A 19,447-nucleotide genomic window follows, 5' to 3' on the forward strand; every position below is an offset into this window, starting at 1 on the left:
TGCTTTGAGTTTTACACTCACTTAATGGACCCTTGGAGAACAGTGATTGCAGTGGAAGAGTCCTGCATAGTACAAGTGGTTCTGGCACCATTGACCTTGTAATATCTGAGTGGCTATTCTCTGGCATAAAGTTTCCCCTGTTGTCTGGCCCCAGTCCCTCCTGCTGTTGGAAATGTACTGTCTCTCCTGAGCCCTGAACCCTCTTTCTCTGGGAAAAGAAGGGTGTCCACGAGAACAAAAATATGAAATCAGAAAACAGAACAAAATTACTGATAAAGGGCAAAACCTCTCGTTAAAAACCTCAAGCAAAGACTGACTGCTGGTCAGCCTTAGCCTCTTCTCCATCCTTGCTAAAAAGCAATAGACCCTCTCTCCCTCATCCAGGTTTACCAGGCTGGCAGCTGTGCAGAAGGCACTGACCACCTGGAGGTTTGTCTTCAGCTGCACTGAGCTTCTGTATTAGTTGGAAGAGTACAATAAAAATAATTTCTATGTAGTGTCAATAGCATTGATAGGATTGTCATGCTGACCAAGTCAAGATTATGTTTTACTTATGCTCCTGTGACTCAAGGCTGTGTTTTTGCTATGTTTTGCTTCTGTAACTTGGCTTGCTTCCCTCAGTAGCAAGGCCTTAAGCCCACAGGTGACATCACCACTGTCCTCCAGTTGAAGACCACGGTCCCACTATGGGTGGCTTTTGCAAATTATTACTATGATATTTACTATAAAGAACAAATGAATTTAAGGCCATATAACCATAACCAATGAAAATGTGCCAGACCTGCCTTGCATTGCTCGTCTATGTAACTCTAGGTAACCTACCCCTATAAAAACCCATCCTACCCAGAGCTCACGGCCGTTCTCCCACTTTGCTAGGAACCAGACCTGCGTTGCTGTAATAAAGTTCCTAGCTCCTTTAACTGGGTATCTTTGATTCTCTTTGGGATCTGTGATATTATAACCTCTGACAAGTAGTCCCCACCCTAGCAATCTACAGTAGTAGTAGTCAGTCTGAGCTGCCCCGTTTTCACTGACCCACAGAGCTGGTTGAGTTTCTGAGTGATTACTTGCTTTTAGATATCTTAGCTAGAATCATGAGGGAAACTCCTGGAACCTGGGTGGTAAGAAAGGTGCAGATTCCCAGTGAAGTTTACATGCAGTTTTGTAGCTCTGTCAGAGACCGGGACACCCAGCCTGTCATCTGTACTCTGAAGGGTTCTCCTCATATCTAGTTCTATGCTACTAGGAACGTAAAGAACTTTCTTCAAAGCTGTCCCATATTTATAAATGAGAAGAAGGTTTGAAGGCCCTTGAGACATATGTTACAAATCTACCTTTTGTGTTTATGGAGCTATTTCCTTTACCATGTATTAATGTTTGAAGCTGGCCTGAGCAGGGGTCTGTGAAACTCTCATCTCTAATCAATCACCAAGAAACCTTCAAGTGATAGAGTGCTAGCCTCGAGTAAAAAAGGTCATGGACAGTATTCAGGCCCTGGATTCAAGCTTCAAGCCCCAGGACACATACACACACACATACATACATACACACACACACACACACACACAGATATTTCATATACAATTTGTCTTTTTTCTTTCTGAGACAAGGTCTCTATATAGCCTAGGTTGACTCAAACTCAATGATCCTCCTGATTTTGTCTCCTTAGTGTTGGAAATTACAGTCATATCCAACTTTCCAACTTGTCTGTCTTTCTTCCTTCCTTCCTTCCTTCCTTCCTTCCTTCCTTCCTTCCTTCCTTCCTTCCTTCCTTCCTTCCTTCCTTCCTTCCTTTCTTTCTTTCTTTCTGCTTTCTTTCTTTCTATCTCTCTCTTTGTCTCTGTCTCTCTCTCTGTCTCTGTCTCTCTCTCTCTCTCTCTCACTCACTCATGGGGCCTGAACTCTGGGCCTGGGCACTGTCCCTTAGCTCTTCAGCTCAAGGCTAGTGCTCTACCACTTGAGCTACAGTGCCACTTCTGGCTTTTTCTGCTTATGTAGTGCTGAGGAATTGAACCCAGGGCCTCTTGCACACGAGGCAAGCACTGTACCACCTTCCCAGCCTCTTTCCTTACTTCAAAAACCTCGTTTTTATGACAATCTCAAGTGAAAAGTTTTGATACATAAATAAAAAATAAAGGAAAGTTATGTTTTAAATAATGTAGTGAAGATGGAATAGAGTAAAATGGTCAGAGTTAATGGAAAGAAATGAGATGATAGGATTTAGAAACGGACTGGGGGTGTGGCTGTAACAAAGGCCAGCTGTAAGCAATAAGCCAAGCTAACGCACAAGACTCAGTTCAAAGCTTGGTACTAGATGGGGGGAGAGGGGGAAGGAAGGGAGAGACAACAATATCTAATGTTGACTGAGTACTACATGACAGGCAGTATACTTGATACTTTACATTCATTGTGTCATTTAACTTCCCCAAAATTTAATGAAGTAGGTACCCTTGTCGTTTTTATATCACAGGTAAGGAAGCTGTGAAACAGAGGCTAAATAACTTCTTGAAGGCCAAACAGAATGTTCTGAAAGTCGAACATTAATTCCTGTAGTATGCTGCTAATCCTTTTTCTTGTTACCTCTTTGTTATATTGTTTTTTAAGAAAAATTCTTGTTTTTTAAAATAAGTTACTTCTTATTTCAGCCCCTTAGGGTCAATGGTGTTAAGGTATATACTGAAAATGTAGACAAAAGACAAATTATTCTGGACCTTCAAATTAGGTAAGTTTTTATTTGCATTATATTTTGCCATGGTTAATGACAAAGAATGTCACTTAGCTATTCCCATAGGTAGAAGATATGATGGAACATGCTTCTTACTGTTCTTTTTGGGAATTTAAATTTTCTAGTATATCAAAATTTTATTCACCTTCTGAATTTTAGTTCCTAACAGCCTAGGTAATTGTCATTCATAAAATGTGTCAAAGAAATTGAATATGCTATAAGAAAAGAAAGAAAGCTAAACACAACTAATATCCCTTATGAACTTTATGCAAAAATTGTAAACACTACATCAGTAAACTAAACTCAGCAGCATATTAAATTGGTTATACAACACAAAGTAGAATTTATTCCTAGAATGTAAAGATACTTAAACATATGAAAATCAGTCAATATAATACACCACATTAACAGAAAGGAGGTTAATTATATAATTGTCTCACTTGAGGCAAAAACACAGAATTTTATGATAAAAACAAATGTTTTATCTAGAGCAGATAGCCAGAAAAGGAAATAAATGATACTCAAATGGGAAAGGGATAGGGAAATTTTCTCTGTTCATAAAGATATAGTCCTTCTATATAGAAATCTCTATGGGTAGGTAAAAATCAGGGGATCACGATTCAAGACCAGCTGTCACAAAAAGAGGTTTGTAAACCTTCATCTTTAATGGTTGGGAGCAGTGGCATGCACCTGTCATCTCCAGAAACATCAGGAAGTACAAAGAGGACCACAACCCATACTGACTGTACCTTGAAAATACCCAAGGCAGAAAGGGCCTGGAGGTATGGCTCAGATGGTAGAGTACCTGCCTAGTCAGCACTAGAACTCAGGATCAGTTCTCAGTAGGTATGGGGAGGAGGAGAGGGAGGGAAGAATGCTAAGAAGGAAATCCTAAAGATTCCAAAAAAGACCTGTTAGAACTAGTAAATGAATTCAGCAACGTAGAAGTAGACAAAGTCTGTACACAAAAATCAATTGCATTTTTGTACACTAATAAACGGTGAACCAATAAACAATTGAAACTAAGGATACCATTCCACATTTAATAGAATTAAAGTATATAAAAGTCTTAGGAATAAACTTAACTAAGCTTGTAAAAGACTTGTACAATGAAAACTAGAAAACAATACTGAAGGAAATTAAAGACAGTACATATAAATGTTTAGATGCTCTATGTTAATGAATTGCATACCTTAATATTGTTAAAATATCAGTATTACCCAAAGCTATCTGACTTAGTGCAGTCTCCATAATCATAAATCTGAGCTATAAGTTAATAGAATAGACAACTTTTAAAATAACATACATAAACTAAGCAGCTATTAAAAATGGACAAAACATTTGGCAAGATCTTTCTTCAGTGAAGGTATACAAGTGATCACTACACACATAAAAAGATACTCAACTCAAAATCATTAGGAAAATGTAAACCACAGAGAGATACTACTTCATTCACATTAGTGTAACTACCAACAAACCAGAGAGGAAATGGACATTGGACAACTTGAGTACTATTGGTGGGAACTTAAAATGGTTTAGCTGAAAACACTGTAGCAGTTTCCCCTAAAACCATAAAAATATAATTACCATAGGATCCAGCAATTCCACTTCTGTTTGTGTTGACTTAGTCCTTTTCTGTTGCTACAGCAGAATATCTGAGACTGTGTGGTCCATAAGGAATAGAAGTTTATTTCAGCGTACAGTGCTGGAGGTGGAATCTTTAAGATCAGGTGGTTACATTGGGTCTTTCGCTGCTTCAGCTCAGGTGGAAACTGGAAAGCCTAGGTTGGGTATGGGCAAAGGAGTGAGAATATGCAATATAGATTTGCTTTATAAGACCCATCCTCCAGGTAACTAAGAGGGACATGTGCAAAAAAGACATTACTACATCCATAAGATCTCCTTTCCCAGAATTCAGTCCTACCTCCCAGCACTGACTGTAGTACTGAAAAGCTAAAGTTCTTTTGGAAGACCCACTCAGGCCGTATCATAAATATTCCCAAAATACTTGGAAGCAGAGGCTGGACAGATACCTGTTCACCACTGTTCCAACATCATCACAGTCATGTATGGCATCTTTGCGCGCATGACAGCGGTCCATCATTATTTCCTTGCCTAGGAACATTGTAGCCATTGAGGTTTAGGTAGGTACACTCTACGATGGTCACACAGTGACCAAATTCTCAGATTTGTTGCTGTTACATCATAACTTTAATTTATAGTAGCTGAAAGCAACTCAGGTGTCCCAAGACAGGTCCCGGGGTATATGGTATACGCTACATCATACACCTTGGTATCGACAGTCATTACTCAGCCAGTCACATGTTACATGGTTAATCCTTAAGGACATTGGTTTAACTGAAAGAAGTCAGAACAAAAAGACAGGAACTGTATGAATCTACTTGTAGTCCCTTGAGTAATTAAAGTCGCGAAGGCAGAAAGCAGAGCAGTGAGCATCAGTGACCTGAGGAGGAATGAGCAGTCAGTTGGTAATGGATACAGAATTTTTGTTTGCAAGATGTGAAAGTTCTCAAGATGAGTGGTGCTGGTGGTTGTGTGGCATTATGTGTGTATATAATAACACTAAGCCATACCCTTCAAAAGTGAAGTTTATGTTACATGTAGCTTCATATCTTTTAAATTGTCTTTTGAAGAAGAATTTACCAAAATGATGCTAATTGAAATGAACTCCAAGAAATGGAAACAAGATGTTTCTTATTGTACTGTTTGTATTTATTTCTGTTTTCTTTCTTTTTTCCTTTGGTTTATTACCTTTTGTCATTATTTTCGATTTTTGTACCCTTTGTCTTATATATGTTTATCTGATTTGGGAAGGAGAAGGGCAAGGGGAAATCACAGAAACAATGGGATAAAGGGTGAACCAATTCAGCAGGGATGTTCACTAAACACTATAGAAAAAGAGCTTTACAATTTGCGGGGTGGGGTGGGGGAGGTGGAGTGGGGAGGGGGTAAAGTGGGAGGAAGTGAAGGAGGGGGTAACTTCAAAAAGAATGTGTTCATTACCTGACTTATGTAACTGTAACCCTTCTGTATATCTCCTTTACAATAAAATTGAAATAAAGCAATTTAGCTAGGTGCCGGTGGCTCACGCCTGTCATCCTAGCTACTGAGGAGGCTGAGATCTGAGAATCCCAGTTCAAAGCCAGCCCAGGCAGGAAAGTCCGTGAGACTCTTACCTCCAATAAACCACCAGAAAACTGGAAGTGTTGCTGTGGTTTAAGTGTGCTCGCCTTGATCTGAAGAGCTGAGGGACAGCGCCCAGGCTCAAAGTTCAAGCCCCACGACCAACAACAACAAAAAAAGAATTTACCATGGACCGAGTCTATCATGATAAAAGTACCTTTCCTTGTTTCTTATTCTTGTTCTTTTTTGTCAGTCATGGGGCTTGAATTCTGTGTCTGGGCACTGTCACTCAACACTTCAGCTCAAGGCCAGCAGTCTACCACTTGAGCCACAGCGCCACTTCTGGTTTTCTGGTGGTTAATTGGAGATAAGAGTCTCACAGACTTTGCTGCCTGGGCTGGCTTTGAACCATGGTCCTCAGATCTCATCCTCCTGAGTAGCTAGGATTACAAGTGTGAGCCACCGGCATCTAGCTGCTTTTTGTTTATTTGTTTTAGCAGGGTTTTTTTTTTTTTTTTGGTCCGGTTGTGGGGCCTGAACTCTGGGCCTGGGCACTGTCCCTCAGCTCTTCAGCTCAAGGCTAGCGCTCTACCACTTGAGCCACAGCGCCACTTCTGGCTTTTTTCTTTTTATGTGGTGCTGAGGAATCGAACCCAGGGCCTCAAGCATGCAAGGCAAGCGCTCTACCACTGAGCCACCTTCCCAGCCCCTGTTTTAGCAACGTTTTATTTTAGTATAACTGGGTTATGCCAAATCCTATACCATCCCATGGAGGGAGGGATCCTGTTTGCATTGCATGACTACACTGAAAGTAGATGTCATAGTAGATTCACACTTGTTTCATATTTGTGTTTGGGATGACTTAATCATTGAGTAAAATCTGAATCCCAAACAGATTGCTGCTTCTAATTTTTGATATTACAGAGCCTGTACTACCTAAGTGAGCATTTTTTTGGGGGGGGGGGGAGAATACCACTATTTTCATGATAGTGGTAAAATAAAATTCAGGCTTTTTTGGCACTTTCAGGATGGGCAGTCTACCACTTGAGATGTACCTTCAGCCCCTTTTGCATTGGTTCTTTTCTTTTTTTTTTGGGGGGTCCGGTAGTGGGGCCTGAACTCTGGGCCTGGGCGCTGTCCCTCAGCTCTTCAGTTCAAGGCTAGCGCTCTACCACTTGAGCCACAGCGCCACTCCGGATTTTTTCTTTTTGCTTATGTGGTGCTAAGGAATTGAACCCAGGGCCTCAGGCATACAAGGCGGGTGCTCTACCACTGAGCCACCTTCCCAGCCCTGCATTGGTTATTTTCAAGAGAGGGTCTTGCTGTATGTTCCGGTTGGTCTGGGCTGCACTCTTCCTACCTGTGCTTCTCCATGCTGCCATACCTGGCCAGCTACTGCAGCCAGCTGCTGCGCAGGACATAGTCCTCCCCGCTGATTTTACCTTAGATCCCCTAATAGTCGCTCTCCCAGTAGCTGGGATTGCAGGCTGGAACCACTGCATCTGGCTAAACCTGAACTTCTTTTGTGTTTGTGTGTGTGCGCATGTACACAAGTGCACAAAGCGTGCACATGTGTGTTAATACTGGGGCTTGAACCCAGGGCCCCAGGCACTGCCCAAACTTGTTTTGCTCAAAGCTACTGCTCTACCACTTGAGCCACCATCTACTTTTGGTGTTTTGGTGGTTAATTGGAGATAGGAGTATCACAGACTTCCCTGCATGGGCTGGCTTTGAATCTCGATCCTTAGATGTCAGCTTCTTAGTAGCTAGGATTACAGGTGTGAGCTACTGGGGCCCAGCAGCTATAGTTTTTAACCAGTGATTAAGAAAAGACTTCCACTTACTTCGTGTAATGCAGAATTTTTTCTGTGTTAGTTTTGTAGGAAATTGTGAGATTGATTTGGAGATCAAACGATACTTTTGTAGAGCTGGTGTGAAAAGTATACAGGTAAGTTTGTCAGATTTTCAGCTTTAAGTTCTCCAAGTTGTATCAGAAGAAAACTGTAAAGTTTGTACTTGCTTAGTAGGTTTTGGAAGTAAGTTTGTCTTTATGGTTGTAGTTGGAAGAAACATGAAGTCAGGTGCATGACCCTGTAGAACTGTGTTCTCTGACTTGCTCTGCTTTCCTGAGGGCAGGTCCATGGGACGATGCGTGTGATCCTGGAGCCGCTCATCGGAGACATGCCCTTGGTGGGAGCTTTGTCCATCTTCTTCCTTAGAAAACCCGTAAGTCCCTATTTACCTCGTGTTTATCTACCGATTTGTAACAAGACCAATACAGACAACAGAAAGACAAAATTATACCCGTAACTCATGTTTCCCCTTTCCAGTGCACATGGATTTTTTATTGCTCTTCACCTTCATGGAGGCTTCTCCCTCTTTCCCCTACCCTTTCCTCCTCCACTCCCCCACTTCTTCCTCCGCGGTCCTGGAGTTTGAGCTCAGGCCTCCCACTTGCCAGAGAGGTACTATGTCCCTTAAGCCATGCCTCTACCCTTTTTTGCTTTAGTGATTTTTTTGTTGTTGTTGTTGGTCGTGGGGCTTGAACTCTGGGCCTGGGCGCTGTCCCTCAGCTCTTCAGCTCAAGGCGAGCGCTCTATCCCTTGAGCTACAGCGCCACTTCCGGTTTTCTGGTGGTTTATTGGAGGTAGGAGTCTCACGGTCTCTCCTGCCCGGGCTGGCTTTGAATCGCGATCCTCAGATCTCAGCCTCCTGAGTAGCTAGGATTACAGGCGTGAGCCACCAGCGCCCGGCTTGCTTTAGTGATTTTTAAGATAGGGTTGTGCATTTTTTGCCAACGTCTGACCCAGGATCATGATACTATTACTCTTACCTGTGCTTCTGCATGGCTGGATCATAGACATGACCTACCAGGCCTGACCTGTACAGGTTGAGATGGATGTATTGCTAAGTTTTTGCCCAGGCTGTCTTTCTAAACTTTGCTTCCTGAGTAACTGAGATTAAAGGTGTGCCTAATCATAACTAGCCTTGAAAAAAAGTTTTTTAAAAAAGTATAGGTTATAGCTCACCTTTGATTCAGCACCTATCACTGAGTATAATTTTAAGATATTTGCTGAATTAATTCTCATGTGCCTAAAGCTAAATAATGTTTCCCATTACTGATCATGAACTAAGATCAGGAACTATTTGTCAAAGTGACACCACTGATCAATATTGGAACATGCATGTAGACCTACATTAGTCTGACACAGAATCTATGTTCCTTAACACTGTGTTACTGTTACACTGTGAGCTCTCCCACTGACCACTGGAGATGAATCCAACAGCCTTTTAGATGCATTTCCCTCCCTTTCTGTGGTTGAGTTTGATGAAGTACACATATAGCTTTGTGTAGTGTGTTTTTAAAAGACATAAAAGTTCTTTTTATTGACCTAACACTTGGATAAGCCACATATTATTGTTACATATACATTTTTTTTTTTTTTGAGTTCGGTTGTGGGGCCTGAACTCTGGCCTGGGCGCTGTCCCTCAGCTCTTCAGCTCAAGGCTAGCAATCTGCCACTTGAGCCACAGCACCACTTCCGGCTTTTTTCTTTTTGCTTATGTGGTGCTGAGGAATCGAACCCAGGGCCTCAGGCATGCAAAGCAAGCACTCTACCACTGAGCCACCTTCCCAGCCCCTACATTTTTTTGTTGTTATCAGTAGTTAGTACTTACTACTCATTATTAGCACTAAAACAAGGTAACAAAGCAGTTCGTTATTCCTGTCAGAGTCATTCCTTCTAACCTGGGTTCTTATAGCCTCCAACTGGCATTAGCTTTAGTGGAGGGACTAGGGAAAACTGACCCTCTGGTGTTGTCTTGTCCTTACAGAAAAGGTCACGATGATGTCAAGAGCATCTCTGGTCTCCACCACTGCTCTTGTGAAGTTCTGAAGGCACTGAGGAAAATGTCAGGCCCAGTTATCTCCTCCTCTCGACCTGCTCCTCCTGAGAATGCCATCTTTTCTCTCTCTTTTTCTTTCTTTCTTTCTTTCTTTCTTTCTTTCTTTCTTTCTTTCTTTCTTTCTTTCTTTCTTTCTTTCTTTCTTTCTTTCTTTCTTTCTTTCTTTCTTTCTTTCTTTCTTTCTTTCTTTCTTTCTTTCTTTCCAAAAATTTTTTTATTGTGATTAAGTGGTTACAGAATTTCCCAAATTTCACAGTATTGTGAGATAGTGATGCTTAGTTAAAGTCACAAACACATCCTCACTTTCATGGGGCAAATTGTCTTTCATGGTTTATCATCTTTATGAATTCTGTGAGCTTTGCCATACGGTTATCTCTTCCACATTGGGTGATATGTACATTTCTTTTGTTTTGCATAGCACCAGCTGTTCCCTCTTTCCCACTCGTTCCCTCCCTCCCATCGCTGCCATTGAGTTGCTTAGTTCATTTTGATCAATGTCCAGTGCAGCTGATGGGTCCCGCTGTTGTATGTTTTTCCCTGATTCCCTCTAGTTCTGTGTCGTCCTCTTGGTTTCCCTCCGGTGTGCACATATATACCATACATGTGATCAGCAGCATGGGGTTATTTAGTAGTGATTCAACCAGATAAGTGGAAGTCTTTTGTTTCTTAATTAAGTCTTGTTAATTTTGTCGTATTACCTTACATTTTGGATTTAACATACTTATCAGGGAGACCATGTGCCATTTGTCTCTGCTCTTGGCTTACCTCGCTCAACATGATTTCTTCTAGCTCCATGGATTTCCCTGCAAATGCCATCATTTTGTCCTACAGAGTTTAGTGAGTGTTGCATCTGGTGGTATATAGGTAACCCTAGACAAGTCCCTGGGGAAGGCCTTTGACATCATGTATAACTTAACATGAGTATATTTGTATAATTTGTGCATTTGGTTGTTAAAATGTGCGTTTATCTAAGCCCAACCAACTGTGGTGTGAGAAGTACTTTTTCTGTGTGAAAACATGAGAGGAGGGGCTGGGAAGGTGGCTCAGTGGTAAGAGCGCTTGCCTTGCATGCATGAGGCCCTGGGTTCAATTCCTCAGCACCACATAAGCAGAAAAATCCAGAAGTGACGCTGTGGCTCCAGTGGTAGAGCGCTAGCCTTGAGCTGAAGAGCTGAGGGACAGCGCCCAGGCCCAGAGTTCAGGCCCCACAACCGGACCCAAAAAACAAAAAAACAAAAACAAAAAAAACATGAGAGGATCTGTGTTCTCACTGTCTGTTAGGGTAGGGTTTTTACTCTTGATGGCTTATTGCTTAAATAATAGTCTTATTTTGAATGCATTTTAAGTACTTTGGGCATGGTAAAACCAAAGGCAATTCGAAGTGCTAGATGTGTGTATCCAGTGGTAGTGCACTAACCTAGTAAGCATGAGGGCCTGAATTCAAACTTTAGTCTCACTTTTTCCCACAAAGATGGAAAGGGATCTCTGCCAGATTTTACTTTGTTAAAATTTTTTGAGCAATAAAAGATTTAAAAGACAATATTGTAAGAAACTGACTTCATTTATGACTATTAAAAAACTAATCTTTTAACAAATTCGCTAAATATTTTTTTAGTTTACCATCATTGACTAGGGACTTTTTAAAAAAAATTTTTTTGTGATGGTACTGGGGCTTGAACTCAGGGTTTCACTTGTTCAGTTTTCCTGGTCATGGGTGGTGCTCTACCGCTTGAGCAATGTCTCTAGTCAGTCATTATTGGTTAATTGGAGATGGAGTTTCACAGACTTTAAAACGCAGGCAGATATTCTTCAGGTCTCACCCTTGTGAGTAGATAGGGTTACAGGCCTGAGCCACTGGTGTCCTACAGGCTAGGAATTTTTTTTTTTTTTTTTTGGCCAGTCCTGGGGCTTGAACTTCGGGTCTGGGTACTGTCCCTGAGCTTCAAATTTTGCTCAGGGCTAGCACTCTATCACTTGAGCCACAATACCACTGGCTTTTTCTATTTATGTGGTACTGAGGAGTTGAACCCAGGACTTTGTGCATACTAAGTAAACACTACCACTAAGCCACATTCCCAGCCCATTATTCTAAATAATTTAAACAAAGGGTTGAGTGTGTTTGTTTTGTTGTTGTTTATGGCCTGGAAAGTAACAGAACTTTAGTTTGGATCTTCCACAGATAATTTACTAATTAACAGCAGTATAGCATTCATTTCAAGTATATTCTTAGTACCTAGAAGAAAAAGATGAGGCCGAAAAGTTCAGAATTACTCATTTCCTTATATGGTGAGTAAAGCTACTGCAAGCACTTCAGAAGGAATTTTTCAGTTACTTTTAACTGGAAAATATGAGAATAGATTTACTGTTAGTTGCCAACTAAACTTTCCTGACACTGGTGAGAAATATAACTGGCAGGGTTTTTTATTTCATTATTTTTTTACTGTCGAGGTGATTCAGAAGTATACAGAGGCCTGTCTAAAACCTTTATACATTTTGATGCTTGCTGATTTGTTTAGGTTTGTTTTGATGCAAGGCAAGCACTCTACCACTGAGCCACCTTCCCAGCCCCATAGTGAATTTTTTAAACAAGGTTTTTATAAATACTTTGCTACATATAGGTTTAGTGTTCTAGCAAGGTCCTGTCACTAGGGTGAACACAGTAGGGTAAGGAGGAAAGTACAGCTAAATATACAGAGAAAGTATATACAGAAAGTGTTAGGTAAATTAAATTGGCTGCCGAAAAAAGAGAGAGCAGCAGGTGGTATTCAGGCAAGGAAAGTTTATTTTCGAGATTCAGGCTGTGTCTGGTCAAGTTGGAAGCCTAGGCAGAAAGGATTAAAAAAAAAAAAAAAAAAAAAGTCAAGTTAATCCAAGGCTTATCAAGGCCAGGGGCAGGAGAAGGTGTGTCCACACCCATGTGGACATGAGTGTGTGTGTGTGGGGGGGGGATTGCCTCCCAGTGTGCCAGTTACCTAGGTGACGGAGGTACTGGGGGGAGACTTAACCAATAGGAGGGAGGAGTCTGATCCACCTTCCCAGGGTGGACCTCACAGAAAGTATGTACCTTCTGAACACATACAAATGTATAGAAACATACAGGTAAATGGGGTGTAACTACATAGTAGAGCTTTTGCTTACCATGTACCAAAGTCTGAGTTTCCATTCCCAGCAATGCCTTGAGGGAAGGGGAGGTGGGAAGGAGAAAGGGAAAGGGGAGGCAGGGAAGCAAATTCTGGTAAGAGCCAGAAGGAACTTCACTTTTTTTTTTTTTGGTCGGTCATGAGGCTTGACCTCTGGGCCTGGGCGCTGTCCCTGTGCTCGTCAGCTCAAAGTGAGCGCTCTACCACTTGAGCTACAGCGCCACTTCCGGTTTCCTAGTGGTTTATTGGAAATAAGAGTCTCCTGGACTTTCCTGCCCGGGCTGGCTTTGAACCATGATCCTCAGATCTCAGCCTCCTGAGTAGCTAGGATTACAGGCGTGAGCCACTGGCACCTGGCGGAACTTCACTCTTAACTGGTAGCTGTTGGATATGCCCTTGGCATATCCAGGGTACTGTCTTTTAAGTGTGTGCAGGTTACGCTTTGTAAATATCAGAGGTTTTTCCCAGAGCTCCTTCCAGGGCTGGAAGTGTGGTTCAGCAGTTCAGTGTCTGCCTAGCAAGAGCAAGATCCTGGATTCAAATTATAACCCCACGGAAAAAACTTCTTGTGCAGATATACCAGGGCTGCTCCCGCTGGACTCATCTTTAGGGATTTTTCCAGTCAAGCAAAGAGGGACGGCTTCTGGAGTTTGCTGAACCACAAATTTCGTTTGTCAAAAAATAGTAGTCACTGTGAGAAGAACTTAAACCCTGGGAGCTTAGAATTTCAGAAATTCACATGTTTTTTTGTTGTCATTGGTGCCTTCCCCCACACCTTATACTAGCTTTTTAATTCAGTGCATTGTACTTCGTAGGCTCTACCACTTGAACCATGCCTCCAGTATTTTTGCTTTAGTTATTTTTGTCTTAAATTTTTATTTTTTCCTACTGTGACTAGACTCGAACCATGATCTTCCTGTCTATTCCTCTTGTATAGTTATGAACATAGGAATATGTCACCATGCCCAGCTTAATTCTTTGAAATGGAGGTTTCAATAACTTTTTGCCCAGGCTAAACATAATCCTCCGATTTCTGCCTCCTGAGTAGTTAGTTGCTACTATAGTTGTGAGCTACCATGCCTAGGAGATTCAAGTGGTAAGCAAAGCAAGTGACCAAGGAAAGTTTTTAACTATAAAAAACTGTGTTGTCATTGTCCCGTGAAACTTCCCCAGGAGACTCAATTTGAGTCTCAGAAACAATTTGGAGCCAGGAGCACACAACTGCCTGAAATTTTGCTCCAGTTCTTCGTTGTTGTTGTTGTTGTTGTTGTTTGTTTGTGTGATTTTTTTTTCTCTTTCAAGAATAGCTTAGATTCTGTAGTCTACAGGTCAAGGAGTGTGCCTGCAGCCCTCCATAGATCAGAAGCCTGTATCTAGAGCTTTGCAGACTCAGACCACATTTGAAATAACTTCAGAACTGTGGGGTTATTTAACTTGCTAAGTTTTCTGAGTTTCTTGGACCTGTTATTTGATGTCTTTCCCATTTCGGACAGTCATCCCTTGGTGGTCCTGGTTCATCCGGGGTCCCAAGATGTTGCTCTCTCTCTGTCTCTCCTCCCATGTTCCATGGCTGTGGTGGATAGACTGGCCAAGGACCTTAGCCAGCCACACCCCAACGGGCCTCTCCTCTAGCTACAGTGGGTCCTCCCTTTGCTTCCTTCCCTCAGTGTCCTCCCTCCCTAAGCTAGAAGGAGGGAGGAGCAGCTGCCCTTGCAGAAAGTGCACTCCCCTTCCTGACAATATGCCACAAGCACAGTGGAGGTGTGCACCCATACTGTGCCTTTGGCATGGTCATCTCCCCTCCTCTGAAAGTCCCACTCCCGCCTTTCCTCTTCTGGAGCTGTTTGCAAGGAAGTGTCTCAGGCTGGTGAGTGGAGACCGCAGACCTTGTACACCATCAAGAGTAGTGCTCCTCTGTTTCCTCCACCCTCAGTGAGTGCTGGCTGTCCTGGGACCTGAACACATAAGAAAAACATTTTTGGAATTGTACTGCCAGCCCACATCTAAATCAGAACCACTAGGGAAAAACTTACTGGGTTTGCTTTATTTCTGTAAATTTAGAAAGGTTGTATTTTAGTAAAATAAGATTCAAGTAGGGAGAAATGGAGAACAGTGCAACATCATTGCTCCCCATGCAGGAACGAGAGTGTAAGGCTCCCAGTTTGCATTTAGCAGACTTCCCGGGTAACTTGCTGGGACTCTGCCCTGCAGTGTAAGTGCTCAGTGGTCAGTCGCTTTCACCCATCTGTTTTCTTCCACTTACTAGTGCATCTGGGAACAGCAGAAAAGGCACCTGATTTTCATGACATTTATTGTTCCAGGTAAAACATTAACTTGGACCACATTCACATTCTACTTCTACCAGAGCTGGAGATGATGTCCAGTGCTTGGAAATTCATGTTTCGTTCACTCCTCAGTTTCCTAAAATAGAGATTTGACTCATCCCGAAGCCCTGGTCTGCGCTGTCCCAGCAAAGGAGGGGGGTGGGGGGAAAGTATAGCTAATTTTAGTTGTTTTTCCAAAGTGCTGCACTGATCTATTCCTCCTGGCAGTTTCTCCCTGGTGTGTGTGTGTGTGTGTGTGTGTGTGTGTGTGTGTGTGTGTGTGTGTGTGTGTGTGTGTGTGTGTGTGTGTGTGTGTGTGTGTGTGTAAACTTTTCAAACTGAGATTCTAAAAAAAATCTTTCTCACACTCACTCTTTCACACACTTGTTTCCTCTCACACTTACCTTTACACACACTCATATTCCCATCTAGTTCTGTCACATTTCATCTCTTTCTCATACATGGTACCTCACACATTTACCCTCACATGCTCGTTCTCAAATACGCTTGCTCTCCATACTCCTACTTGTTTGTCTTTCTCTCCCACTGGCTTGCTCATCTTCACACGCTCTAGACTTCTGTGCTTAGCAGCCTCTCCTGGTCTCATTGTCTGGAACTCGGGGACCCTTTGCCTGGGTCTCCTTTTTGCACTCAAGTCTCTCTTCGGAGCCCAGCTGGCTCTGACCTCTCCCACAGTCTCATGTCTGCCTTCTTAACAGTTTGCTTCTCTGAACCTTAGCAGCATGCAGGAGTGTTTCAACCATTTTCATGAGGTTCATGTGGAAACAGCAGCAGTGTATATTGTCTGTAAACCAGACTGAGAGACAAGTTCAAAAAGCAAGTTGGGGTTAGAGCTGTTCCATGTAGAGAGACATTAGGGGAGAAGGTACATCAGAGGCAGGGCTTGGCTTAGGGCAAAGATGACCCTTGAAAACGAGGCTACCCCCAATGTGGACTGAGCAGGAAAGAGGATTTCATTTTGGCTTGTTAACTAGCTGTGAAGTCCAAAAGTTCCAGGTGAAATCATTTCCTTCAGGTCTGAGTTTTCTTATTTGTAAAATTCAGATATAGTTATTTTGGTTCTGTATCTAATTCTAAACTTGACTACCAACTTTTTTTTTTTTTTTTTTGGGTCCGGTCGTGGGGCCTAAACTCTGGGCCTGGGCGCTGTCCCTCAGCTCTTCATCTCAAGGCTAGCTAGTGCTCTACCACTTGAGCCACAGTGCCACTTCTGGCTTTTTTCTTTTTGCTTATGTGGTGCTGAGGAATTGAACCCAGGGCCTCATGCATGCAAGGCAAGCGCTCTACCACTGAGCCACCTTCCCAGCCCCGCCTTTTTGTTCTTGCATAATGCTATCATGCTTTTTTTCTTTTTTTGCTGAAAATGGAAACTTTCCTGTATTGTCAATGCCTTTTATCTTTGATTTTGATGATGGAAAGATATCTTTCAGATTTCTAGTCTTAAGCTTTTTTCTTGTTGTTCATAAGACAGTGTTATTGCTACCTTTTGTGGATGCTTTGCAGCTAATCTTTGCAGTTTTTATCATTTAAAATACAACAGCAGATTTAATTCAGTTCTGTTATCAGGCTTTTAAAATTTTCATGCAGGGGCTGGGGAGGTGGCTCAGTGGTAGAGTGCTTGCAAGGCAAGCACGATGCCCTGGGTTTGATTCCTCAGCACCACATAAACAGAAAAAGCTGGAAGTGGTGCTGTGGCTCAAGTGGCTGAAGAGCTGAGGGTTAGTGCTCAAGCCAAGTTCAAGCCCCACCACCGACCAAAAAAATAAATAAAGTCTTCACGCAACAGCAGGCTACACCTAGCTGATGAAAATCAGCAAAGTGTTGGTTGGAGCAAGGGTTGAAACAAGGTCTCATAGTGTAGTCCAGGCTAATCTCAACCCTCACATTCTTCTTGCTCTAGCCTTTGGGAGTTGGGATTATAGGTGTGTCTCACGTGCCAAACAAAGCATACTTTTTTTTTTTTAAGCAAAACGAAGTAGAGGCCATCTAGGATACATTTTACAGTGAATTTAAAATTCAATTCAGTTTTATGTGTCTTAGGAGACAGAATGCCAGCTTGTTTAATTCAGTGTCATACTCGGCTGAGGTTGCTCTGAATGCCTGACTCAGCTGTTTTCCTGTGTCAGTCTTCCAGAAGCTGGGACTATCGTTACACAGCACCATGACAGCTGTGATTTATTTATTCATTTATTTTTGTCTGTTGTAGGGCTTGAATTTAGGGCCTGGGTACTGTCCTTGAGCCTTTTTGTTCAAGGCTAGTGCCCTACCACTTTGAGTCACAGGGCTACTTCCTGTTTTCTCATGGTTAATTGGAGATGAGTCTCTTGGACTTTCGTGCATGGGCTGGGCTGGCTTTGAACCACAATCCTTAGATCTCAGCCTCGTGATTAGCTAGGATTACCAGTGTGAGGCACCAGTTCCCAGCTTGTGATCATTTTTGTATGACACATTTATGCAGTTTTCTAATCCGAGTGCTACTAACAAATAGCAATGCATCCGGAGAAAAAGCTGATGATGGATCAGTGTAATTAAAGAGACAATTCTTCTATTCTGGGCTACAGTTTTGATCAGATAAGCAGGGTGTTGAAAACGGGTAATGGGAATGGCTTTCATTGTTGTGTGTGCATGTGTATAATGATATGTAGTATGCACAGTTTTAGGAATCAGAACCCAGAAAAGATTCCTTGGTTGTTCTCCTTCATGCGCTTAATACATGTGTTTTCTTTGACAACTTAGAATTGGTCATTTGGTTTTTAGTTTATTCATGTGATACTTAGGTATCCTGGTGTTTTTTTTTTTTTTTTTTTGTAGGTGGTGAGTATTGAACTCTGGGCTTGGGTGCTGTCCCTCATCTCTTCGGCTCAAGGCAAGTGCTCTACCACTTGAGCCACTGCACCACTTCTGGTTTTCTAGTGGTTTATTGGAGATAAGAGTCTCACAGACTTTCCTGCCCGGGCTTGCTTTGAACCGTGATCCTTATATCTGAGCCTCCTGAATAGCTAGGATTACAGGCCTTAGCCACCAGCACCTGGCTCCTGGTGTTCTTAAGATCAGAGTAATTAGCCGGGCGCTCGTGGCTCATGCCTATAATCTTAGCTACTCTGGAGGCTGAGATTTGAGGAACTAGGTTCGAAGCCAGCCCGGGCAGGAAAGTCTGTGAGACTCATGTCCAGTAAACCACCAGAAAACCGGAAGTGGTGCTGTGGCTCAAGTGGTAGAGTACTCGCCTTGAGCCGAAGAGCTGAGGGACAGCACCCAGGCTCAGAGTTCAAGCTCCAGGACTGGCAAAAAAAGAAAAAGAAACCTGTATGCATTTGATATGAAACTGGAAACTGTATGGACCCCTAATATCATTGTTCTTTTTTTAAAACAGCTTTTAGAGATTAACTGGACAGGACTGACTAATCTTCTGGACATCCCTGGATTAAAGTGAGTTTGTTCAGAACCCACCGTTGGCTCATTGATAATGTCTTTTGTCACAGACATACCATAAAAATGGCTAACACTATTGTCTGGCATGTAGAATTGGTGCCTCTCAGTAGGCTTTCATCAGAAGTGACCAGAGTGTAGTTGAGTTTTGTTCACTCAGCCGTGCCTATCTAAAGCAATCCTGATTAAAGTAGGATGACTCCAGGAGAATCATAGAGCCACTCCTCGTGTACCTTTTTTTCTAGGGCATGTCTCCAGTGGTGGCACTTTAGAGAGTAGCTGTCCCTTCCCTGCCTTTTCTCGCCTTTACCTCTGTCTCAGTGAGCAGGACCTCAGGGTGAAGTTTCTGTATGGTATACTGGGAGTCCCTTCCTTCCTCTGTAATGATTTAATATCTGAAAATGCGTGAGGCATGGAGGTTTCGCCCCTGGGAGGGAGTGGGATTGGGCTGTTGCTGAGTCCCAGTATTCGTCTGAAATGGTGGGTGGAACTTCGAAAGCCAGAAGTTTGGGTTACACCCTTCTAAACTTGGTTTTGCTCCTTTTGCTATTTTATTCGAAGTTTAAAACACATTACTTGTTAAGGGTGCAAGTCTTTCAGAAATTTGAGGCAGTCCTGTTCAAAAGTCAGTTGTAGGTGCTATGGGTTGCTGGACTAGGAAACTTACCGTCTTTCATAGAGCTATAGAAGGAACATCGTTAAAATATTTATCATCTGACTCAACTGGTCTTAAAAATGGAGAGAGCATGAGTGAGAGA

General features: G+C 42.4%; 1 protein-coding gene across 2 annotated transcripts in view; it reads left to right on the forward strand.

Annotated features, from left to right (window-relative positions):
- Esyt2 (extended synaptotagmin 2) overlaps nt 1–19,447 on the forward strand; it is a 96,372-nt gene that overhangs the window by 29,825 nt on the left and 47,100 nt on the right. For both annotated transcript variants that reach the window (XM_042701016.1, XM_042701015.1), the window contains exons 4-7: nt 2,646–2,722; nt 7,745–7,817; nt 8,006–8,095; nt 18,634–18,689. In XM_042701016.1, coding sequence (XP_042556950.1) covers nt 2,646–2,722; nt 7,745–7,817; nt 8,006–8,095; nt 18,634–18,689 — 296 coding nt within the window. The remainder of the gene's footprint in view (nt 1–2,645; nt 2,723–7,744; nt 7,818–8,005; nt 8,096–18,633; nt 18,690–19,447) is intronic.

This window comes from Dipodomys spectabilis, unplaced genomic scaffold (genome assembly GCF_019054845.1).
Source record: "Dipodomys spectabilis isolate Male_0828 unplaced genomic scaffold, ASM1905484v1 ptg000277l, whole genome shotgun sequence".
Taxonomy (NCBI): domain Eukaryota; kingdom Metazoa; phylum Chordata; class Mammalia; order Rodentia; family Heteromyidae; genus Dipodomys; species Dipodomys spectabilis.